Consider the following 22,002-nt stretch of genomic DNA (forward strand, 5'->3'; position numbering starts at 1 on the left):
TGACTTGCTTAATGTTATTTTATGGCCCTAAAAAGTAGGAGAATCAAAAGGCCCCCATACAAAAACTCCTCCTCCTGCTGGCCTACCACATTTCCTGAATTTTTTTTAAGTTAAACTCATTAAAAAGGATAATTTCTGGAGACATAAAATTTTTATCTGTCAGAATATATGTTAAGACTATTAACATGAGGGCATTAATGAACAGTGTCACATTGGTACTTCCCAGTGCCCTGAGGGAAGGAAGAAACAAGGAGCTACGCACTAGTATCATTTTTTATTTGTTTCATTCAACCAGACTACAAACAGACTAAGGATACTGATACTTCTATAGTGTGGACACAGGGGATGGGCTCTGAAAAATATGGGAATGGGACTGTGCAAAATGTGAACAGATGAGATTTGTCTTCAATAGCAAAATCTTCAGCTTTCTTGGAAATCCAAAGTGGTCTCTGACAACTATGATCATGTCATGAGTGTCCCTTTATCAACACTAAATTATACCTAGCTTGAAGCATGCTGCACTTTCCAGAGTAGGACAGCTTTCTATCTCATCAGCTAAGTGAATGGAAAATTTTACCAAGTTAAACACTTCCTACTAGAACCCTCTTTAGGTAAAAAGAACTTCATGCTGTTTTCTAAATTAGTGATTTCCTGATTCATTAATCGAGAAACTGGTTAAAAATGAAGATATTTGGAGCTCACCCCACAGACCTAATCCAGAGATATGTAGATTTGGTGTAGGGCCAGGAACCTACATTTTACCAAACATCCAGATTATTCTGAGGCACAGAATCTGAAGATCACTCTTTAAGAAATATGAGTTATAGGGACTGAATCCCAGGCTGCTCTCCATAGTTCCTTAAAACCTTAGAGTTTTCTTTTGATCATTTCAGAAACTTTCCTAGAATTATCTAAAAATTGGGAAATTCATATTTTAGTTTATTGTATAAAATAAAAATGTTTTATTCACTCTATAAAATGTAAATGTATTTTCATGATTTATAGCTACCAGGATGGGTAAGCTGTCTCTCTTTCAGAAATGATAGTGTGTCTTTAGAAGGCTTCCTTAGTGGCTCAGATGACAACGAATCTGCCTGCAGTGCAGCAGACCCAGGTTTGATCCCTAGGTTGGGAAGATCTTCTGGAGAAGGGAATGGCTACCCACTCCAGTATTCTGGCCTGGAGAATTCCATGGACAGAGCCTGGCAGGCTACAGTCCATGGGGTCACAAAGAGTCAAACATGACTGAGCGATTTTCACTTCACTTATAAAAGGAGATATACAAAGGGAGTCTTATCAGCAGAATTCCTTGATGTGCTCATAATATTACTTTATCAGCCAAGCTACTATCAACCTTAGCTTTTTCTTCTTAAAAAAAAAAAAAAAAGGTCATATAGATTTCTTATGGTAAAAGCTGTCTCTATTATCGTAAAAGTTTCTCTGAAATGAGCATTTTTTTAAAAGGTTTTAAACATTTTCACTCTGTTGCCTTGCAGCCAATGCATAACCATTTAGAAAAATTTCTTGCTTAGGTTTTCATTACACATGTGTAGTAAAACTCTCCACTTCTGCCTCTGTTAGTTCTTGTAACACTTTGGGTTTACTCTAATATAAATGTACACACTTTGAGAAATACAACATAAGTTTATTCTGTCTGAATTTTAGTGTCTTTAGGTTAGTTTCTAGCTGACTTGTCTTGTGCAATGTAGTGCAAAAACCTTAGTGTCCAGCAGAGGTAACTTCATACTCCAACTTCAGAACTTGCCTCTCTCTGTTTCTTCCTTCTATGCTATGCGTATTAGCAGAAAGCTAAGCAGAGCAGATGGGTAAGAAAGAATCAAGGCATGACGCCTTCAGAAAAGTTAAAATAAAAGCCACAGCTTTGAAAACTGCCTGACAAGCAGAGCCAAGCAGCATATGTGTTGCGGCCTAGTCCTCCAAAAATCCAAATACAGTTAATGACAGGAAATCACATTGGACTTTGAATATTCAATCTCAGGTAGCTCAGTGATAAAGAAATTGCCTGCCACGCAGGAGACAGTTTGATCTCTGGTTTGGGAAGATTCACTGGAGGAGGAAATGGCAACCCACTCCAGTTTTCTTGCCTGGAAAATTTCATGGACAGAGAAGCCTGGTGGGCAACACCCCGTGGGGTCACAAAGAGTCAGACACGACTTAGCAACTGAGCACGAGCACAGAAAGCAAGCTAGATCCTCACTATTATCTTTGCTCTGGTAAGCCAGGGAGCCATGGAACAGTGTTAACATTTTATTGATAGTTAGGAAAACAACCTTGATTAGCCAAAACAAGGAAAACAGGAAAGTCTTCTTTCAGTGTTTACTGCCATGACAGCTACCCAACTTCTCCCCAGAGATTATCCAGAAGAGAGGAGGACAAGATAAGGAGACCAGATAGAGGGATCAAGCATTGAATGGATCTAAAGGAGACAAATCAGGGGAGATTTGATATCTAAGGTTGTCTGAAGATTCTAAAATGGGAAACAAGTGGTAACAAACCCCAACATGCAGGACACAGCTTGGGTCAGCTTTCTACCGAAAGGAGTACTGTAGAAGGGAAAATACAGTAAACAAGGAAGTTCAAGTTCCAGGCCTGAGGTTTTCACAGCTATGTGATCCTGGGCAAATTGCTTATTTCTCTGAGTTAAGAGTCTCCTGATTTATTAAAAAGGGATAAATTTTCCTGCCTTACTCCTAAGTGATCAAATGGTGTCATATATATGAGAATATTCTATAAAACCTAAAGAAACAAATAAATATAAGTTGTATATTTTCTTTCTTCCTTCTGTTGAGAAAGGGATTTAGGGTAAAAAGAAAAGGATCTTTGTACTGTTACCTAGATGCAGGGAGAAAGAGTATGAGTATAGGAATAATTGTAATGGCCACCTGTGTGAGGAAAGATACTTTATCTTCCAATTCAAAAACAGAAACTTACTGGGTAGGGACTTCAGAAGTTGTGGTTTGACCTGCTGCACTAATCTACATCCATAGAAATGTGTGAGCTTATTTTCCAACAGGAAGCGTCCCATTAACTTTCAGTTCTGTGAAAGGAATAACAACAGTTTAAACATTCACTGAGCACTATTCTAAACACTTTACATTATTAACATATTCAATTCTCACAACAGTCCCATAAGATGCAGATAGTCTTGTTACCTCCGATTGTCATGCAGAAGCAGAACCACAAAGAACGTGCAGAGGGTCACAGAGCTAGTACAGAAAGGATGGAATTTGGATGTAGGCCCAGTGGTCTGGCTTCAGAGTCAGTCTCAGAACCCCCTAGTATACTTCTTGAAGTCGTCAAAGGTATACACACTGGATATGGGAGCAGGGTTAAGGGGAGACATACAGACATGAACTAGTTATTATGCTAGATATTTCTATTTGGAGCAATTGTATTAAAATCAGGTTTGTTCATTTCTATGCTTTTTTATTGTTGTTCCTAGCCAAAAGATCTTTTAAAAATTTGAATTCAATTTCAGCATCAATGATGGGCAAGGAGATTTCTCCATTGTTGGGAAATGCTTGAAAGGTTCATTGTAGCAAGGCTGCAGTGACAATGACCCCATGCACCCATGAAGAATCCATATAACAAGGAAAGCTCAGCACGTGAAAACCCTCTCCAGATCTCTATTTGCTCAATATTCTCTTTCCTTAACTCTAGCCATCCCAGAGATGTTTGCTATAAAATCAGTAAAGCAGTATAAATTCAGAGTAAATCCATGTAAGGATAAGCTGTAGATAAGATTTCTTCTTCCATGGACAATTTAAATTTAAGAAAGCTATGGGAGTTAAATTTTAGGTTTTTTAATTCTTACATTACATATTTGTGGCTCAAGAATTTTTTCTACATGCAAATCATTTCTGAACTGTGCAGTGTTTCTTGTAATCTTATTTAGGCATGAAGAGGCTGTATAATACTATCATACATTAATAAGTACATTATACTGTAAGTTATATAGTATATATATAATACTATACATTATAAGTTATATAGTAGATATATAACATATATATAAGTACTATATAAGGATACTATATAGTGTATATATATAGTATATATAGTACTATTATATATAGTATACTATTACTATACATTATATATACTTATATATAGTATATATATAATTACTATATATTTTATATATATACTATATAACTTATAGTATATATAGTATACTATACTATATACTATATATAGTACTATATATACTATATAGTAATTATACATAATACTATATATATACTATTATATAAGTATATATAATATATAGTAATTATACTATATAAGTACATTAATACTTTGATGAATGTGTTATTGGTGACTTTAAAACATTTGTCATCATAGCAAATTACTCCTCTTTATATATCCTAAATGGGCAAAATTCCCATGACCAATATTGGCATGGGAAGTCAGCCTGAACATTTCCTGGAAGTAAGCTCTTGGTTCAGAGGCCTCCAGGAGCTAGGACCAATTTGAAGAGACTTAACACTAGGCTGCAGTCCATGGGGTCGCTAAGAGTCGGATATGACTGAGCAACTTCACTTTGACTTTTCACTTTCATGCACTGGAGAAGGAAATGGCAACCCACTCCAGTGTTCTTGCCTGGCAACCCACTCCAGTGTTCTTGCCTGGAGAATCCCAGGGATGGGGGAGCCTGTTGGGCTGCCATCTATGGGGTCACACAGAGTCGGACACAACTGAAGTGACTCAGCAGCAACACTCTCATGGAGTTAGAGCACTGGTTATTGTGCAATAAATACTTAAGTGGAAGTGAATTGCACTTTAGTTCATTCTATCTAATTGGGCCAGATGAGGTTAGGACAGATTCTGTAGCTTTGGTCTCTTTATACAGCACCCACTGGGAGAAAAGTATAATGGAGAATAATGCCCCTGACTAAACCCCTAGACTTTATTTTTGGGGGCTCCAAGATCACTGCAGATGGTGACTGCAGCCATGAAATTATAACAATGCTTGCTCCTTGAAAGAAAAGTTATAATCAACCTAGACAACATATTAAACAGCACAGACATGACTTTGCCAACAAACCTTGCTAGTCAAAGCTATGGTTTTCCAGTAGTCGTGTATGGATGTGAGAGCTGGACTATAAAGAAAGCTGAGCACCAAAGAACTGATGCTTTTGAACTGTGGTGTTGGAAAAGACTCTTGAGCATCCCTTGGACTGCAAGGAGATCCAACCAGTCCATCCTAAAGGAAATCAGCCCTGGATATTCATTGGAAGGACTGATGCTGAAGCTGAAACTTCAATACTTTGGCCACCTGATGCGAAGAACTGACTCACTGGAAAAGACCCTGATACTGGGAAAGATTGAAGGCAGGAGGAGAAGGGGACGACAGAGGATGAGATGGTTGGATGGTATCACCAGCTCAATGGACATGAGTTTGAGTAAACTCCTGGAGTTGGTGATGGACAGGGAGGCCTGGCGTTCTGCAGTCCGTGAAGTCGCAAAGAGTCAGACACGACTGATCGACTTAACTGAACTGAACTGAAACCCCTAGACAGTCCCATCACCACAAAGTTAGTTTCCTCAATCTAATCCTCATCAACATCAATGCCCGTTCCATTTAGCCTCTCCTCAACATAAACATAATGAAGACAGCACAGAGCTTTCAGCTGGTGCTTTCCTTCTTACTAAAACTTTTCTTCTTAATCTATTTTGCATCTTTGTTTTCCCTTCTCCCCTTCTCAGTAAATTTCATTTTATGGGAGACCTAACAAAGACATTAGCCTTGGTACACTTATGCCAAATAATTAAATTGACTTTTAATTATGCAAATTTTAGGACAGTAAGATATTCTGGCACATTTCAGATACTAAGGTATGTTCTTAGTTGTTCTGAGAAGCCTACTCTCATGTATTACCTAAATTCGATACTCACTTCTGATATTTATAGCTGAGTATTAAGTATTTTGAATGGCATTTTGAGCTCTGAATATCGGTAAATATTAGTACTAAAAATGCCTTGACATCACAGAGCTAGTGACTACAAAATTTTAGCATCACACATCCCAGTAAACCAGTTGTTTGTATATTTTATATGGTGTTTGACCTTTATAAAGAAAACAAGGTTCAAGATCTGAAGTCTATGTTGCTGAAGAGATTGCATCAAAATCCACCCCTTGATAGGTCCCATCCCTGGAGAAATTCATGAGACCAGTGTGTTTGTGTTTACCTTGCTATGATACAGCACGGCAAACAAGCAACTGGGTTCTGTGTATCCTTTTATTGCCTAATGTTTAAATATTGCCAGTGAAACTTATATAATTGTTAGCTGAATTACACTTTTAGCTCTGTCACTGAGATGCAGTATTTTTCATTCCAGTAATGTGTTTCCATGACTAAAATGAAAAATGAGAGGAAAAATATTTAACCATGGCCACATGATATGCCACATTTCCGTGACTATTATCCTGTGTGCTATCATCTGCATACTTACCATTTTAGAATTAATCATAATCCGTAGCAGATCAAAGATCATAGCACTTCTTCCAGTCTGGCTAACCTGTATTTTACTCATATATTGTTTTTAGGATCTTAACAAAGAACAGTCTCCATGCTTTGCTCTCTTTAAATCTTGTAGCACTTCAGGCAGATAACCAATCATCTGGCATCAGAGTATCTGTTCTAACTACATTATATGCAAAAAAGGGGGGGGGGGAACCGTTCATATCTACTGCGTAAATTCAGACCTCACTACTGGAGAGTCCATTCTTCCCATTGTTAGTTGAATTCTCCGTCAAATCTCCAAGCAAATGATCCTTATATCAAAGAAGCTAAGAAGTTTTATACTCACTAGTTAGAGCCTTTGATCTGTCTTTCTAATTGGAAGAGAAATTTTTAAGATTACCTGAGCCCCAAAGTTATTTCGTTGTATAGGAAAGGGATAATCGATACGTGGTAGAAAATTACAAAAGAGCTATATCATTTTTGAGCCTTGAGCATTAGTGGCTCTATCTGGGTCAAAAGATTATATCCCAGCGCCTGACTTTTCCTTCACTTTTAGAGCTCTTATTTGAAAATAGACCTAACTGAGATTCAAATGCTTTATCTTTTGATAGAGTTTTTACTGCAATTGCATATGGAGCTATGGCCATTGGAGAAACACTTGTTTTGGCACCTGAATATTCAAGAGCCAAATCTGGGGCTGCACATCTGTTTGCTTTGCTGGAAAAGAAACCAACTATAGACAGCTATAGTCAAGAAGGGAAAAAAACAGTAAGCACAACTATGATTTTAAATGTCCACTTATTATTAATTCTTCATATGCATGCTCTCTAATTAGACTTAAATGAAGGCATTATTTGATAACTGCAAATGAGTGCTGTAAATAATTAAAAGCTTGTATAAATAACTGCTATGGTTATAAAAGGAGAAAGGGGATCTTGTCTTAATCAAATTTTCACCTCTCCTACTAAAATGTACAGATTTTATATTAAGAAATATGTGCTTCTGGTTTATTTGCCAGAATATTCTTGAACACAGGATTGATTTATACATTTGATTTTATTTAGACTGCAGAAGTTTTAATATTGGATAAAGCTTTGCATTAAGATTTATTCATTTTTTTCTCTGATAACATATGCAAAGTAAATAGTATCCTGCTACTTCAGACGTCATTTTTCATGGAAAATATATGTGTAAACAGAAGAGAGGAAATGGGAACTATATTAAATTATTAATATTAAAACACATGTACACATTTAGTCACAAACTGTAAAAGATGCATATATTAAATAAATATTCAGTTTTTCTAGACATTTTAAATTTAAAAGAATAACTATTAGGTATACACTTAAAAGGAAATTTTCATTTAAATATATTTCCCTCTAGAATTTTAACAGTAGATTTATATGTATGATAGCTTAAAATAGTACATTATCACTCAAACCTCATAATTATTAAAAGAAATGCTAGTTGTTAGAAATAAAAAGATCATGACAGTCTCAAAATAGAATGCTTTAAGAGACATGAGTGTTACAATAAAATTTCATACGTGTCTTTTGAAAAGTAATGTAGGAAAATTTTTAAATCTTAGGATTTAGATATTTAGTAATATTACTAGTCATTTCTTTCTAAATGTTACAATAGAGGGATTGAGCATCTCACTGATAAACATTCCCATAGAACTGTATCAAAGGGATAGAATGTGGAAATGTTTCTATAAAGACTATAAAATTAAGTTATTTAATCTTTATTTTATTTAATAGACACGTACTTCTATCACTCCCTGTTTTATTTTTCATTTTCATTTTTATTCATTTATTTTTGGCTGTGCTGGGTTTTTGTTGCTGTGCTGCCTGTTCTCTAGTTGCGGTGGGCTGGGGCTTCTCTCTAGTTGTGGTACGCAGGTTTCTCCTTGTGCTGGCTTCCCTTACTGAAGAGCACAGGCTCTAGGTTGAGCAGGCTTCAGTAGCTGCAGTTCCCGGGCTCTAGAGCATGGGCTCAATAGGCTCAGTTGTTCTGTGGCATATGGGATCTTCCCAGATCAGGGATCAAGTCTGTCTTCTGCATTGGCAGGTGGATTCTTTACTACTGAGCCACCAGGGAAGCCCACTCTCTATGCTTTAACAAAATAAAGTCTGATAAAAACAAAACTGGCAAACAACGATAACTACTGACGTTGGGAGATAGGCATATATGCAAACAGTCCATTACATGTTATTCTCTCTACTTTTATAGATGTTTGAAATTTTTTCATTACAAAATGTTTAAAATAGTAAAAATTTAGATGTATTAAAGTCTGGAAGTCTAGAATATCTCTCTATACCTTTCCAAAAGGCATCAGAGCATACAGAAATAATTGCACTCTCCAAGGTTTTTTTTTTTAATTTTTTTTTTTCAAATAATATTCATGTGCTGTAATGGGCAAAACAGAAAGCATTGAAAAAGCTAAAAACAAGGTGCTGTTAAACTTAATATTTTGGTACATATCGTTTCAGGATTTTTTTTCTGATTCTAAAATACTTAACCACAAGTTAACATTTCTTTCCTTTGACAACAGAATAATTTCATTGTCAAATATTTTTTGATACTCCTCCCCTCCACCTATCCCTGCCTCCTACCTATATACTGGGCTCAGAATATGCTGATCATGATTATTAAACCTCACTAGTTAAAATGCATTTGACTGAGGGCAAACATGGAATTCAAAAGAACCTAGAATCTTATGAACCAAATATATAAAGAGAAAGTTAATCATCATTTAGTGATTGTTCTGGAAAGTCTTTTATAAACATCATACTTATGATATACATAAATATTGGTTTACAAATTATCAATCACTAAAGAGATTGAAGCATAAAGAGAAAAATAAATTTATAGGCAACTGTCACTGCCAAAAGATTAACACAGATAACTCTGAATTTAAAATAGAGATGTATATAAACTGTAAATCATGGTCCAACTTATAAAAACAACATTTATACACATAGTTTATGAGGGCTCTAGCTATTCTGAGTTAAGCAATAATACCTATAAAGCACAAATAATATCTGTAAAGCACAAACTAAGTTTTTTAAAGATGTATTTATTTAGAGCAGGTGGTCAAACAGCTCTTCTGCAGATCAGACTGAGACTGGGTACTGAAGCCAAAGGAAACTAGTGTTTTTAGCAAGTCTGAGAGTTAAGACCACAAAAACTACAGACATAAAAATCTCAACCAAAATGACAGAAAGTACTGAGGCTGAAGCTGAAACTTTGGCCACCTGATGTGAAGGGTCAACTCACTGGAAAAGACCCTGATGGCTGGAAAAGTTTGAGGGCAAGAGAAGAAGGGGGCGACAGAGGATGAAATGGTTGGATGGCATCACCGACTCAATGGATGTAAGTTTGAGCAAACTCAAGGATATAGTGAAGGACAGGGAGGCCTGGCATGCTGCAGTCCATGGGGTCGCAAAGATTTGGACACGACTTAGTGACTGAACAACAGCAACAATGTGTAGTCAGCAACTTGACAGAGAGGAACATGATGTTTAAAATTAAAATGGTTGTGGAGACATACACAGTTTCCAGAAAGCACTCAGCCAGTGTGCTGTAGTTTGTTACAGATTTTCTAAGTCATCCTTCTAAACACTGCCAACTTTCTTTCACCAGGACATATGTGAAGGGAATATAGAGTTCCGAGAAGTCTCTTTCTTCTATCCAAGTCGCCCAGATGTCCTAATCCTTCGCAGTTTATCCCTCAATATTGAGAAAGGAAAGACAGTAGCATTTGTGGGAAGCAGTGGCTGTGGGAAAAGCACTTCTGTCCAACTTCTGCAGAGATTTTATGACCCAGTGAAAGGACAAGTGGTAAGACTGAATTCAAATACAACTTATCTGGAGGTTAGTGGAGCTGTTCTTAAACATTCCCTTGGGCTTAAGTTCAAGCTTCCTGCTATTCACTCTGGCCATCTCCACACCACAATTCTCAAAACCATAGGCATGATTAGAGCTCTTCTGAATCAGCTCCATTAAGTTCTGCATCCTGATCTCAAAAAAGAAATGCAACCTCTCCCTCCTTTGAACTCCAAGGACGGATTTTCTTACCTGGCACTTTTCTTACTCTAACTTAGATTCAGATTTTCAACTATTCTGTCCCTTCAAACACCACCACATCACAAACACACACAGACAACTTCCTGTTCTTCCTTCCCCTACCACTGCAAAACACAAGAAGCCCGTAAAAGTCAGTGATCATCATGACGGTCATTTTGCTGCAATGTACAGTCTTTTGCCCATCACAGTCACAAAGATTATTTGCAAAAGGCTGTCTTCACAGAAAACAATAAACAATGAGGACCAAAACTAGGGAACACTCAGCTGTTTGCATATAGCGTAGCACACTCCTTCTTTTAAACTCTCCAATGATTTTCTATCGCAGTTAGAATAAACAAGAGTCCCTACTATCAAATCAAGGTCCTTTGTGATCTAGCCCCTGCCTCTCCCTCCAAACTCCTCTCCTATCATTCCTGCCTCACTATACACTGTTTATCAGTCTCATTGACTTCTTTATGTTCTAGAAATACACAATGTTCTTTGAACACACATTGTTCTTGCTGTTCCCCTGATCACAATTTGTTCTTACTATAACTCCTTTGCCAATACCTTCTCATCATTCATGTCTCAGTCTAAAAATACTACTTCCTTAGAGGGACTTCTTAGAATATAATGCATTCACCTGTCCCCTTCCCAAACCCTCAGCACATTCTTAGTCGCTATTTTATTATCTTGTCTCATGACACTTTATTTTTCTGACGTTGTTGTTTGTCAGTGTGCTTATTACCTGCCTCTCTCCGCTACAATATAAGCTAAGGAGGGTAAGACCTTTGTCTTATTTATTACTCTTTCCTCAGTGCCTGAAGAGTCCTCATCACATAGTAGGTATGCTTATGCTCATCAGATGTGAGTTGAATTTTGTTACATCACTAGGCTTTAATAAAGCAGGGTCCTTTACAGTGGAGGTTGGTCGTTTTTCATCTGACTTTAGTACAGAACACCAGACTTCATTCTAAACTCTGGGCGGGTCTCTAGAACATATGGCCATTCCCAGAAATGTCAAGTAAGTTTAAGAGTTGGTGCTTCAGTTAGTTATTAATACGTGCTGTCTGCTTCTATACAACATATGATTTATGAGCCCTTCTCGGGTAACATTTATGCTATGAAACAGCTTGAATTCCTAACCTTCTTGTTATGATTTGTATATGTTTGAATGCAGTGAGCTGTAACATGATGCAGTTGTTGGATCTTCACATACCATTCTCCCTTCTGCCTTTGGCAGCTATTTGATGGTGTGGATGCAAAGGAATTGAACGTACAGTGGCTCCGTTCCCAGATAGCAATCGTTTCTCAAGAACCTGTGCTCTTCAACTGCAGCATTGCTGAGAACATAGCCTATGGTGATAACAGCCGTGTTGTGTCACTGAATGAGATAAAAGAAGTAGCAAATGCAGCAAACATCCACTCTTTTATTGAGGGTCTCCCTGAGGTAAGAAAATGCCTGAAATCTTGAACCAAAAGCTGTCTAGTATTTTATTGGGCTTTAGTGGTTATTTTTATGTGCTCCTTGGATTACACAATTTATTGCTGGCATCTAATGTAAAGTGAGATATAAAAAGCAAAATTTGAGATTATGTTTGTGTGACATTTTCCAAGACCAACTGTATTAATATTCACTGAATATCAATTAATCTTCATATTTTGATTTTATACCTTCTATTCATTTATACTCTACTCATGGCTACACCACCATCATCCCCCTCTGGACCACCTTGAAAGTGAGTGAAAGTGTTAGTCGCTCAGTCACATCTGACTGTTTGTGATGCCATGGACTCCTCTGTCCATGGAATTCTCTAGGCAAGAACACTGGAGTGGGTAGCCATTCCCTTTTCCAGGGGATCTTCCCAACCCAGGAATTGAACCTGAGTTTCCACATTGCAGATGGATTCTTTACCATCTGAGACATCAGAGAGGACCACTTTAGTACCTTCGTAATCTGTCTTCCCTTCTCCAGTGGACCACATTCTGTCATGAGAACCCCATGAACAGTATGAAAAGGCAAAATGATGGGATACTGAAAGAAGGACTCCTCAGGTCAGTAGGTGCCCAATATGCTACTGGAGATTAGTGGAGAAATAACTCTAGAAAGAATGAAGGGATGGAGCCAAAGCAAAAACGATATCCAGCTGTGGATGTGACTAGTGAGAGAAGCAAGGTCCGAGGTTGTAAAGAGCAATATTGCATAGGAACCTGGAATGTCAGGTCCATGAATCAAGGCAAATTGGAACTGGTCAAACAAGAGATGGCAAGAGTGAACACTGACATTCTAGGAATCAGAGAACTAAAATGGACTGGAATGGGTGAATTTAACTCAGATGTCCATTATATCTACTACTGCGGGCAGGAATCCCTCAGAAGAAATGGAGTAGCCATCATGGTCAACTAAAGAGTCCGAAATGCAGTACTTGGATGCAATCTCAAGAATGACAGAATGATCTCTGTTCGTCTCCAAGGCAAACCATTCAATATCACGGTAATCCATGAACTGTTTCATGAAGACCTACAAGACTTTTTAGAACTAACACCCAAAAAAGATGTCCTTTTCATTATAGGGGACTGGAATGCAAAAGTAGGAAGTCAGGAAACACCTGGAGTAACAGGCAAATTTGGCCTTGGAATGTGGAATGAAGCAGGGCAAAGACTAATAGAGTTTTGCCAAGAAAATGCACTGGTCATAGCAAACACCCTCTTCCAACAACACAAGAGAAGACTCTACACATGGACATCACCAGATGGTCAACACCGAAATCAGATTGATTATATTCTTTGCAGCCAAAGATGGAGAAGCTCTATACAGTCAACAAAAACAAGACCAGGAGCTGACTGTGGCTCAGATCATGAACTCCTTATTACCAAATTCAGACTTAAATTGAAGAAAGTAGGGAAAATCGCTAGACCATTCAGGTATGATCTAAATCAAATCCCTTCTGATTATACAGTGGAAATGAGAAATAGATTTAAGGGCCTAGATCTGATAGATAGAGTGCCTGATGAACTATGGATGGAGGTTCGTGACATTGTACAGGAGACAGAGATCAAGACCATCCCCATGGAAAAGAAATGCAAAAAAGCAAAATGGCTGTCTGGGGAGGCCTTACAAATAGCTGTGAAAAGAAGAGAAGTGAAAAGCCAAGGAGAAAAGGAAAGATATAAGCATCTGAATGCAGAGTTCCAAAGAATAGCAAGAAGAGATAAGAAAGCCTTCTTCAGCGATCAATGCAAAGAAATAGAGGAAAACAACAGAATGGGAAAGACTAGAGATCTCTTGAAGATACCAAGGGATACCAAGAGATACCAAGGAAACATTTCATGCAAAGATGGGCTCGATCAAGGACAGAAATGGTATGGACCTAACAGAAGCAGAAGATATTAAGAAGAGGTGGCAAGAATACACAGAAGAACTGTACAAAAAAGATCTTCATGACCCAGATAATCATGATGATGTGATCACTCATCTCGAGCCAGACATCCTGGAATGTGAAGTCAAGTGGGCCACAGAAAGCATCACTATGAACAAAGCTAGTGGAGGTGATGGAATTCCAGTTGAGCTGTTTCAAATCCTGAAAGATGATGCTGTGAAAGTGCTGCACTCAATATGCCAGCAAATTTGGAAAACTCAGCAGTGGACACAGGACTGGAAAAGGTCAGTTTTCATTCCAATCCCAAAGAAAGGCAATGTCAAAGAATGCTCAAACTACCGCATAATTGCACTCATCTCACATGCTAGTAAAGTAATGCTCAAAATTCTCCAAGCCAGACTTCAGCAATACGTGAACCGTGAACTTCCTGATGTTCAAGCTGGTTTTAGGAAAGGCAGAGGAACCAGAGACCAAATTGCCAACATCTACTGGATCATGGAAAAAGCAAGAGAGTTCCAGAAAAACATCTATTTCTGCTTTATTGACTATGCCAAAGCCTTTGACTGTGTGGATCACAATAAACTGTGGAAAATTCTGAGAGAGATGGGAATACCAGACCACCTGACCTGCCTCTTGAGAAATCTGTATGCAGGTCAGGAAGCAACAGTTAGAACTGGACATGGAACAACAGACTGGTTCCAAATAGGAAAAGGAGTATGTCAAGGCTGTATATTGTCACCCTGCTTTTTTAACTTATATGCAGAGTACATCATGAGAAATGCTGTACTGGAAGAAACACAAGCTGGAATCAAGATTGCCGGGAGAAATATCAGTAATCTCAGATATGCAGATGACACCACCCTTATGGCAGAAAGTGAAGAGGAACTAAAAAGCCTCTTGATGTAAGTGAAAGAGGAGAGTGAAAAGTTGGCTTAAAGCTCAACATTCAGAAAATGAAGATCATGGCATCTGGTTCCATCACTTCATGGGAAATAGATGGGGAAACAGTCGAAATAGTGTCAGACTTTATATTTTGGGGCTCCAAAATCACTGCAGATGGTGACTGCAGCCATGAAATTAAAAGACGCTTACTCCTTGGAAGAAAATTTATGACCAACCTAGATAGCATATTAAAAAGCAGAGACATTACTTTGCCAGCAAAGGTCCATCTAGTCAAGGCTATGGTTTTTCCAGTAGTCATGTAAGGATGTGAGAGTTGGACTGTGAAGAAGGCTGAGCACTGAAGAATTGATGTTGCAGAAGACTCTTGAGAGCCCCTTGGACTGCAAGGAGATCCAACCAGTCCATTCTGAAGATCAGCCCTGGTATTTCTTTGGAGGGAATGATGCTAAAGCTGAAACTCCAGTACTTTGGCCACCTCATGCGAAGAGCTGACTCATTGCAAAAGACTTTGATGCTGGGAGGGATTCGGGGCAGGAGGAGAAGGGGACGACAGAGGATGAGATGGCTGTATGGCATCACTGACTCGATGGACGTGAGTCTGGGTGAACTCCGTGAGTTGGTGATGGACAGGGAGGCCTGGCGTGCTGCAATTCATGGGGTCACTAAGAGTCGGACACGACTGAGCGACTGAACTGAATCTGTCTTCCTGTTTCCAGTCTTGCCCCTTTATAATTCTTCCTCACATCAATTGGATCTTTTAAAAACATAAAGTAAATCATATCCCTCCCTGCCTAAAACCTCCTAACGTCATCCCTTTGAACTAAGAATGAAATCAAAACTTCTTATAAGACTGGCAGGGCCTTCTGCGATCTGGCCCTGATCTCTTTATGTGCTGACTCTCTCCAGCCATACTGACTTCTTTCTGTCTCATGAACTTTTTTATTCCCTACTGCAGGACATTTACACTCAAATTTATTCAGCTGGGTTCTCCCTTCCCACGACTCTTCGAAGAGCCAGCTCTTTAAATTTCAAGCTCTTTCAAATGTCACTTTTGCAGAAGTCTCCCATGGCCATCTTATTTTAAAGAGGACCCATGAGCCCTTATAGCCTATCGCATAGTCTTTAGAGTGCTTACCATAGTCTAAAATTACCCTGGTGCTTATTAATTTGTTTAGGGTCTCCTTTTCTCACTAGAGTGTTAGGTCCTTGCCTGCCATTTTTGTCATCTCTCTGTATTGGCTGTTACAGCTGACACAAAATTTCAGAAAAATTGAAAATCTTGGCTAACTGTCAAGAGGGCTTTAGCATAGCAAGCATTGATACAAATCCAGAATTAGTGCACAGGCACTAATGTTGGTTGCAACTTATAAGTTCTTACTATTTATACCTACATACATACATAGATAAAATAAAAATATAGGGACTTCCTGGTGGGCCAGTGGTTAAGACTCCACACTTCCTAAAAGGGGCACAGGTTTGACCCTGGTGAGAGAGCTAAGACCCCATATGTTGCACAGTGCAGCAAAAATTTTTTAAAAAGTATATGTATGTACCTACATATATATATATATATATATATATATATATATATACATACATATACATACACACACTTACTTTTGATTAGAAACAAATTTGTATAATGTGGTTTTCTAGCTCACTTTAAAAGGAAATGCCAAAGTTCAGTAAGTGTTATATTAAACAACTAATCTAATGCCCTGTTTTGGGAGAAGGATAATGGTCACCATACTCTCTTTTATACTACTAGATCATCCCTCAACATCTCCTGTCCACCTTAATTGGTTCCTCTAACTAGAAATGGGCCATTAATATGGGCCCTAACTTCAGTAAGGTTCTGCATTACTAACTATAATAGAAGGAGTAACAAAATATTGTGACCCTACAGCTTTCCCTTTTTTAACCAAGACATTCACTGAATTATTGATTCAAGGATAGATTATTATCTACATAATCCTAAGAGGGTTTTTCTTTAATTTATGTATGGTAACATGCTTTCCATTTTATATTTGTACCATTTGACTCTTACCCTTAAATTGTTTTTTATCTTTCATTATTTTCATTGTACTATTTCTCAGATTTACCCAAAACTATATACTGCAGAGATTCAGCATTCTTTTTACAATCAACTTTGAGAATCATAATGTTATTTCCAAAAGAAAGAATAGCTTGTTTCTAAGTTTTTAAATAAAACTGTAGTTTACTTTCATATCACTCTTGCCTGGAAAATATATAGAACCATAAAGAAATCTGGTGCCAAAATATCCTTTTGGAATAGGACAGGGAAATTACTAGTCTAGCAGTAAAGGACAAGGGTTTTGGGAAATCAACTTGGAGCTATTTCCAGGGTTTAGTTATGAAGGTCTGAATTAATAAAGTAAAATAAAACAAGGAAAAGGATGTAAAAAATATCATAAAAGTGGAATTGTCAGGACTGAGCTTCAGGTTGTCTGTAGAAAGTGAGCAAGAAAGTACATAATACACTGGGCAGCTTTCTGGCATGAAAACACAAAGAGCATATGATGAGAGGATGAAAGCAGGAATGACGAAGTTTCACAGAAAATCACACAGAGGACGTTGCTTTGAACTGGCTTTTGAAGAATGAGTAGTTCACTAGGCAGAAATGGAGCAACACCATTTTTAGGAGACAGAATAAGCTCGTGCAGAAACACATACATATGAAAGGGTTTTATGTGTTTGAAGGAAAATAAGTTTAAAGTTCTGAGCACAAACTATAAAGTGGGGAATTAAGAAGAAGCCACACAAATATGAGCATGGACTAAATGTGAAGGTTCTGAATTACCAGACTAAGTTTGGACTCTGTTATTATTGGAAAGAGGAAACCGCTAGACTTTTTTTACACAAAGAAGTGACATGATTGAATTTTTAAAGGAAAAAAATGTCATTTGAAGCTCAGCCTTTTGTTTGCTCATTCAAGAGACGCTGTGGCCTCTGTGGCAATGGCCCAGACTACATGAAAGGGGCAAGTCTTGGTACATTACAACGTTGATGAGAGAAATTCAGGTCCATACTTTTCTTTCCCCCAGTTCCAATTTCCAAAAATTCTTAAACATCACACACTCCCCTCCACAAACAAAGACCATATGTTTGAAGTAAATTTGTTGGGTGGTCAAAATGACATGAGGTTTTATGTAGTCTTTATTAATCCTACTTAGAATGAATTGTCAAATATTTCTACAGAAGTAGTCACATATTTGATTACTGATTGCTACCCAGCCCTTTCTGGGGGTCTTAAATAATATATGTGTGTGGGCTCAGTTGCTCAGTCCTGTCTGACTCTTTGAGACCCATGGACTGTAGCCTGGCAGGCCACACTGTTCATGGAACTTTCCAGGCAAGAATACTGGAGCATGTTGCCATTTCCTTCTCCAGGGGATCTTCCCATCCCAGGCATCAAACCTGAGTCTCCTGTGTCTCCTGCGTTGGCAGGTGAATTCTTTACCCCCGAAGCCTGGGAAACCCAAAATAATATATATTGCATATTAAATATAAATAATGTATGATGTGTACAATTTATAGTATATTTTATTCTAAAGTAAAGAAAAATAGAATTGTTAAGTAAGTATAGCCCTGTGGGTTTCAGGTACAGGATTATGGACCTGTCTGGCAGATCAAGGCTAGAACGTGAATAGCAGTCAACTTAGAGTGTGCTAAGGATAACAAATCTATGGTGTATGCCATGAATAGAACCTCCAGGCATTTGGAAATATCAGCCTGGGAGAGAAGTTCAGATAACACTGGCTTGGTCTTGAGGATCCCTGAGAAATACATCAGATGTAGAAATCCCCTAGTGCCCACAATTTCACACAGTCAGCTCTCAGTCAAACCACTTCCTGGCTCCACTGGAACCACCCTAAAACTCCTTTAAAGGGCCTGCAGAGAATCTCCAGCATGCAGCTGGTTTAGGATTAGACTCTATCTGATGTTCCTTCCAGGATCAAATTGGTATTTAGACCCAGGTTTACATTGAACAGCTACTGCTTCTTGGGTATCTCATAAAACAAGTGATTTCAGGGCACTCACCATCCTAGTGTTTGCCAGAAAACTGATTTAGATTTTCAGCTGAAACAGGAAAGAATGAAATCCTGTAGTTCTTCATTAGAAACAAACAAAAAGACAAAAACCTTCAGTTTAAGTGTCTGAAAATGTTTTTAGATTATTATTGAGACAACATGTATATTCATATTTATAATCTGTTTTGCTTGGAAGTGTTAGTCTTTCAGTTGTGTCCGACTCTTTATGATCCCATGGACTGAAGACTGCCAGGTTCCTCTGTCCATGGAATTCTCTAGGCAAGAATACTGGAGTGGGTGGCCATTTCTTCCTCCAGGGGATCCCCCCGACCCAGCGATTGAACCTGTGTCTCCTGCATAGCAGGCAGATTCTTTACCATCTTAGCCACCAGGGCTTAATGATGGGCAAAAACATCTGAATTGTATTTTCATCCAGTTCATTCTTGCGACTTATATCTTCCTGAAAGCTAAAGAAAGCCAAGAAATGCAAAGTGATTTCTAAGCTAGTATTATATCTTCTTCAGCTGTAATAGAAGAATCCACATACAATTTAATCTAGACTGGCAGAAAGAGCTACAAGTCCATTATCATTGCCACCAAATCCAGTTTTTGGCTTAAGATTGAATCCTCTAATTTAGATGGGAAACTTGCAGTGTGTGGATATGAACCACTGAGTTTTACCTGATTATTTATAGCCCTGTGGTTCCAGTTTTAATAAAATGTGTTTTAGAAGGAAAAGGCCCAGTGGGCTAGCAGTCTCAGCTAAAATCACAAAGAAAAATGAATGAAGGTGAAGTAGCGTCCGACTCTTTGCGACCCCATGGACTCTAGCCCGCCAGGCTTCTCCATCCATGGAATTTTCCAGGCAAAAGTATTGGAGTAGGTTGCCATTTCCTTCTCCAGGGGATCTTCCTGACCCAGGGATTGAACCTAGGTCTCCCGCATTGCAGGGAGATGCTTTACCATCTGAGCCACCAGGGAATCTCTCAAATCACAAAGGAGATAGCTGAAGTCTGTTTCCTTTGTAGACCATTCACAAAGGACACTTTTACTGGGCTTCAATAATTCACCCATTGTTTGATATAAAGTAAGCAACTAAGCATTTTAAGTTGAAAATGAACTTTGAGATTAAGGAGACATATCTGTTATTAAAGTTACTCACAAGCTTTCTCAAAACCTCCTCTGCTGGAGAAACACCTCCTGAAGGCAGCAGGTGTGGAGGGAAAGGCAGTTGAATCAGGCCTCTCCAAGGTCCTAAGCTAAACAGTACATCATCACGTGCAGTGTTTCTCTATGATGATGCTACAGGATCCACCTTTAGAAGGTTGTACAGTTGGACTTACTTTCCCAGTGGAGCTGATCCACCCACACATCCTTGTTTGGGTACCAAGGGCATGTATTTCTCAGACAACTGGCAAGGGCTAATAGAGAGCAAGGTGAAACCCTGGAGGAAAGCAGACTCAACAGGACAATGCAGAAAACAAGTGGGAGCCTGCTTGCTGATCCATTATGATTTAGATATGTGAGAAATTTCCTTTACCCTTCCATGGAGTGTAATACTGAAAAGGGGGTCATTAGTAAGTAGGAGAGTGTAGCAATTTGTGAAGTGCTAAACATCACTATCACGGCCTGAAAAGTTTCTAGGATGATACCTGCACCACTGAGAATGGCATCATGACACCTGAAGAAATGTGCCCACAGAGATTTAGTAAGAGCCACAACTAAAAAACCCAGTGATTTCTTTTAAAATGATACTTTAAATCATTTTGACCTGAAAACAGAAGACAATTTAACTTAATGGGGAAAGATTTGTGTTTACCGGGAACCGGGAAATTTTTCCCTAATGATTTTTTTTTAATGCTTTAATTTGAACAATTCCTTTGTAGAAGCAAAATGGCAAAGGTCTACTATTTGTGATCAGATTAGATATGTAAATGAAATAGTAGTGTTTACTGTTGGTTTAGCATTTATTTGCAACAAAGCCCAAGAATAGATTTCAGCATTTGTTGGGACACAAATTTTAGAGAGTAGCAAAATCTGAAATATTTAGATGGCTCTCGCCCACAGTTGCCATGTTAATTTAAATAACCAAGACTTGCTTTCTTAATTGCATGTTCCTGTAACAGAAATACAACACAAACGTTGGACTGAAAGGAACACAGCTTTCTGGCGGCCAGAAACAAAGACTAGCTATTGCAAGGGCTCTTCTCCGTAAACCAAAAATTTTATTGTTGGATGAGGCCACTTCAGCTCTTGACAATGAGAGTGAAAAGGTAACTTTCTCTTCTTTCATCTCAGGATTAATATGAAATATGAGAGTGGAGTATTTTGGAAGAAATTAAGGTCAGTTGGTGGGGAAAAAAAAGGCCTGGAGAGAATTGTAGTCATAGGGTCACCAGTTGTAATTAAGGTTTTGACCTTTATGTAAAGGTCAGAGGCTGGTGGGGAGCGGGGAGAGAGTTAGGGCACAAGGCATCCCGTGTGTTAGAAAGGTTTTCTCATTAGAATTGGTCTCATCATCAAAAGGGTCCCAATTCTTGAAATGCTTCTCCACTCAAGTAAAAAGCCCAAGGAAGATTACTTTCCTGTTTTATTATTATTCTAATGATACCAAACAAAATAATAAGGTAATCTACATATGTAAGAGAGTGATCTACACAGCAATGTTGGGGCCTGCTAGTTTCTCTACCTTCTTTAGAATATTTGCTCAGTTTGAAAAGAAAACAAGGGGGCAAATAGACATGTAACAATAGGCGTACAGTTCAAGCTTCTTCTCATGTTTAATTTTACTATATTCTTGTCCCTTAGTAGTTCTTACATATATAGTATGTTCTTATTTGTTAAATGAAAGCTGGTTAAATGAATAATAATCTTCAATATTTATCAAGTGCTTATTATACACTACTATCTCAATCCTCACAACAGTTTGACTATTTTTCACTCTGTTCAATTTACAGATCAGCACATTAAGGCTTAGAAAAAGTTAAGTAACTTCCTTAAATCCCTTGTGGCTCAGCTAGTAAAGAATCCATCTGCAGTGAAGGAGACCTGGGTTCCATCCCTGGGTTGGGAAGATCCCCTGGAGAAGGGAAAGGCTACCCACTCCAGTAT

The 22,002-nt window shown here is 38.2% G+C and overlaps 1 protein-coding gene across 1 annotated transcript in view; it reads left to right on the forward strand.

Moving 5' to 3' along the window:
* The window catches only part of ABCB5 (ATP binding cassette subfamily B member 5), a 115,699-nt gene that overhangs the window by 90,978 nt on the left and 2,719 nt on the right, over positions 1–22,002 (forward strand). Inside the window, exons 23-26 of the mRNA XM_069587638.1 lie at positions 7,100–7,256; positions 10,134–10,331; positions 11,800–12,006; positions 21,018–21,164. Coding sequence (XP_069443739.1) covers positions 7,100–7,256; positions 10,134–10,331; positions 11,800–12,006; positions 21,018–21,164 — 709 coding nt within the window. The remainder of the gene's footprint in view (positions 1–7,099; positions 7,257–10,133; positions 10,332–11,799; positions 12,007–21,017; positions 21,165–22,002) is intronic.

Source organism: Ovis canadensis, chromosome 4 (assembly GCF_042477335.2).
Source record: "Ovis canadensis isolate MfBH-ARS-UI-01 breed Bighorn chromosome 4, ARS-UI_OviCan_v2, whole genome shotgun sequence".
NCBI classification, from domain to species: Eukaryota; Metazoa; Chordata; class Mammalia; order Artiodactyla; family Bovidae; genus Ovis; species Ovis canadensis.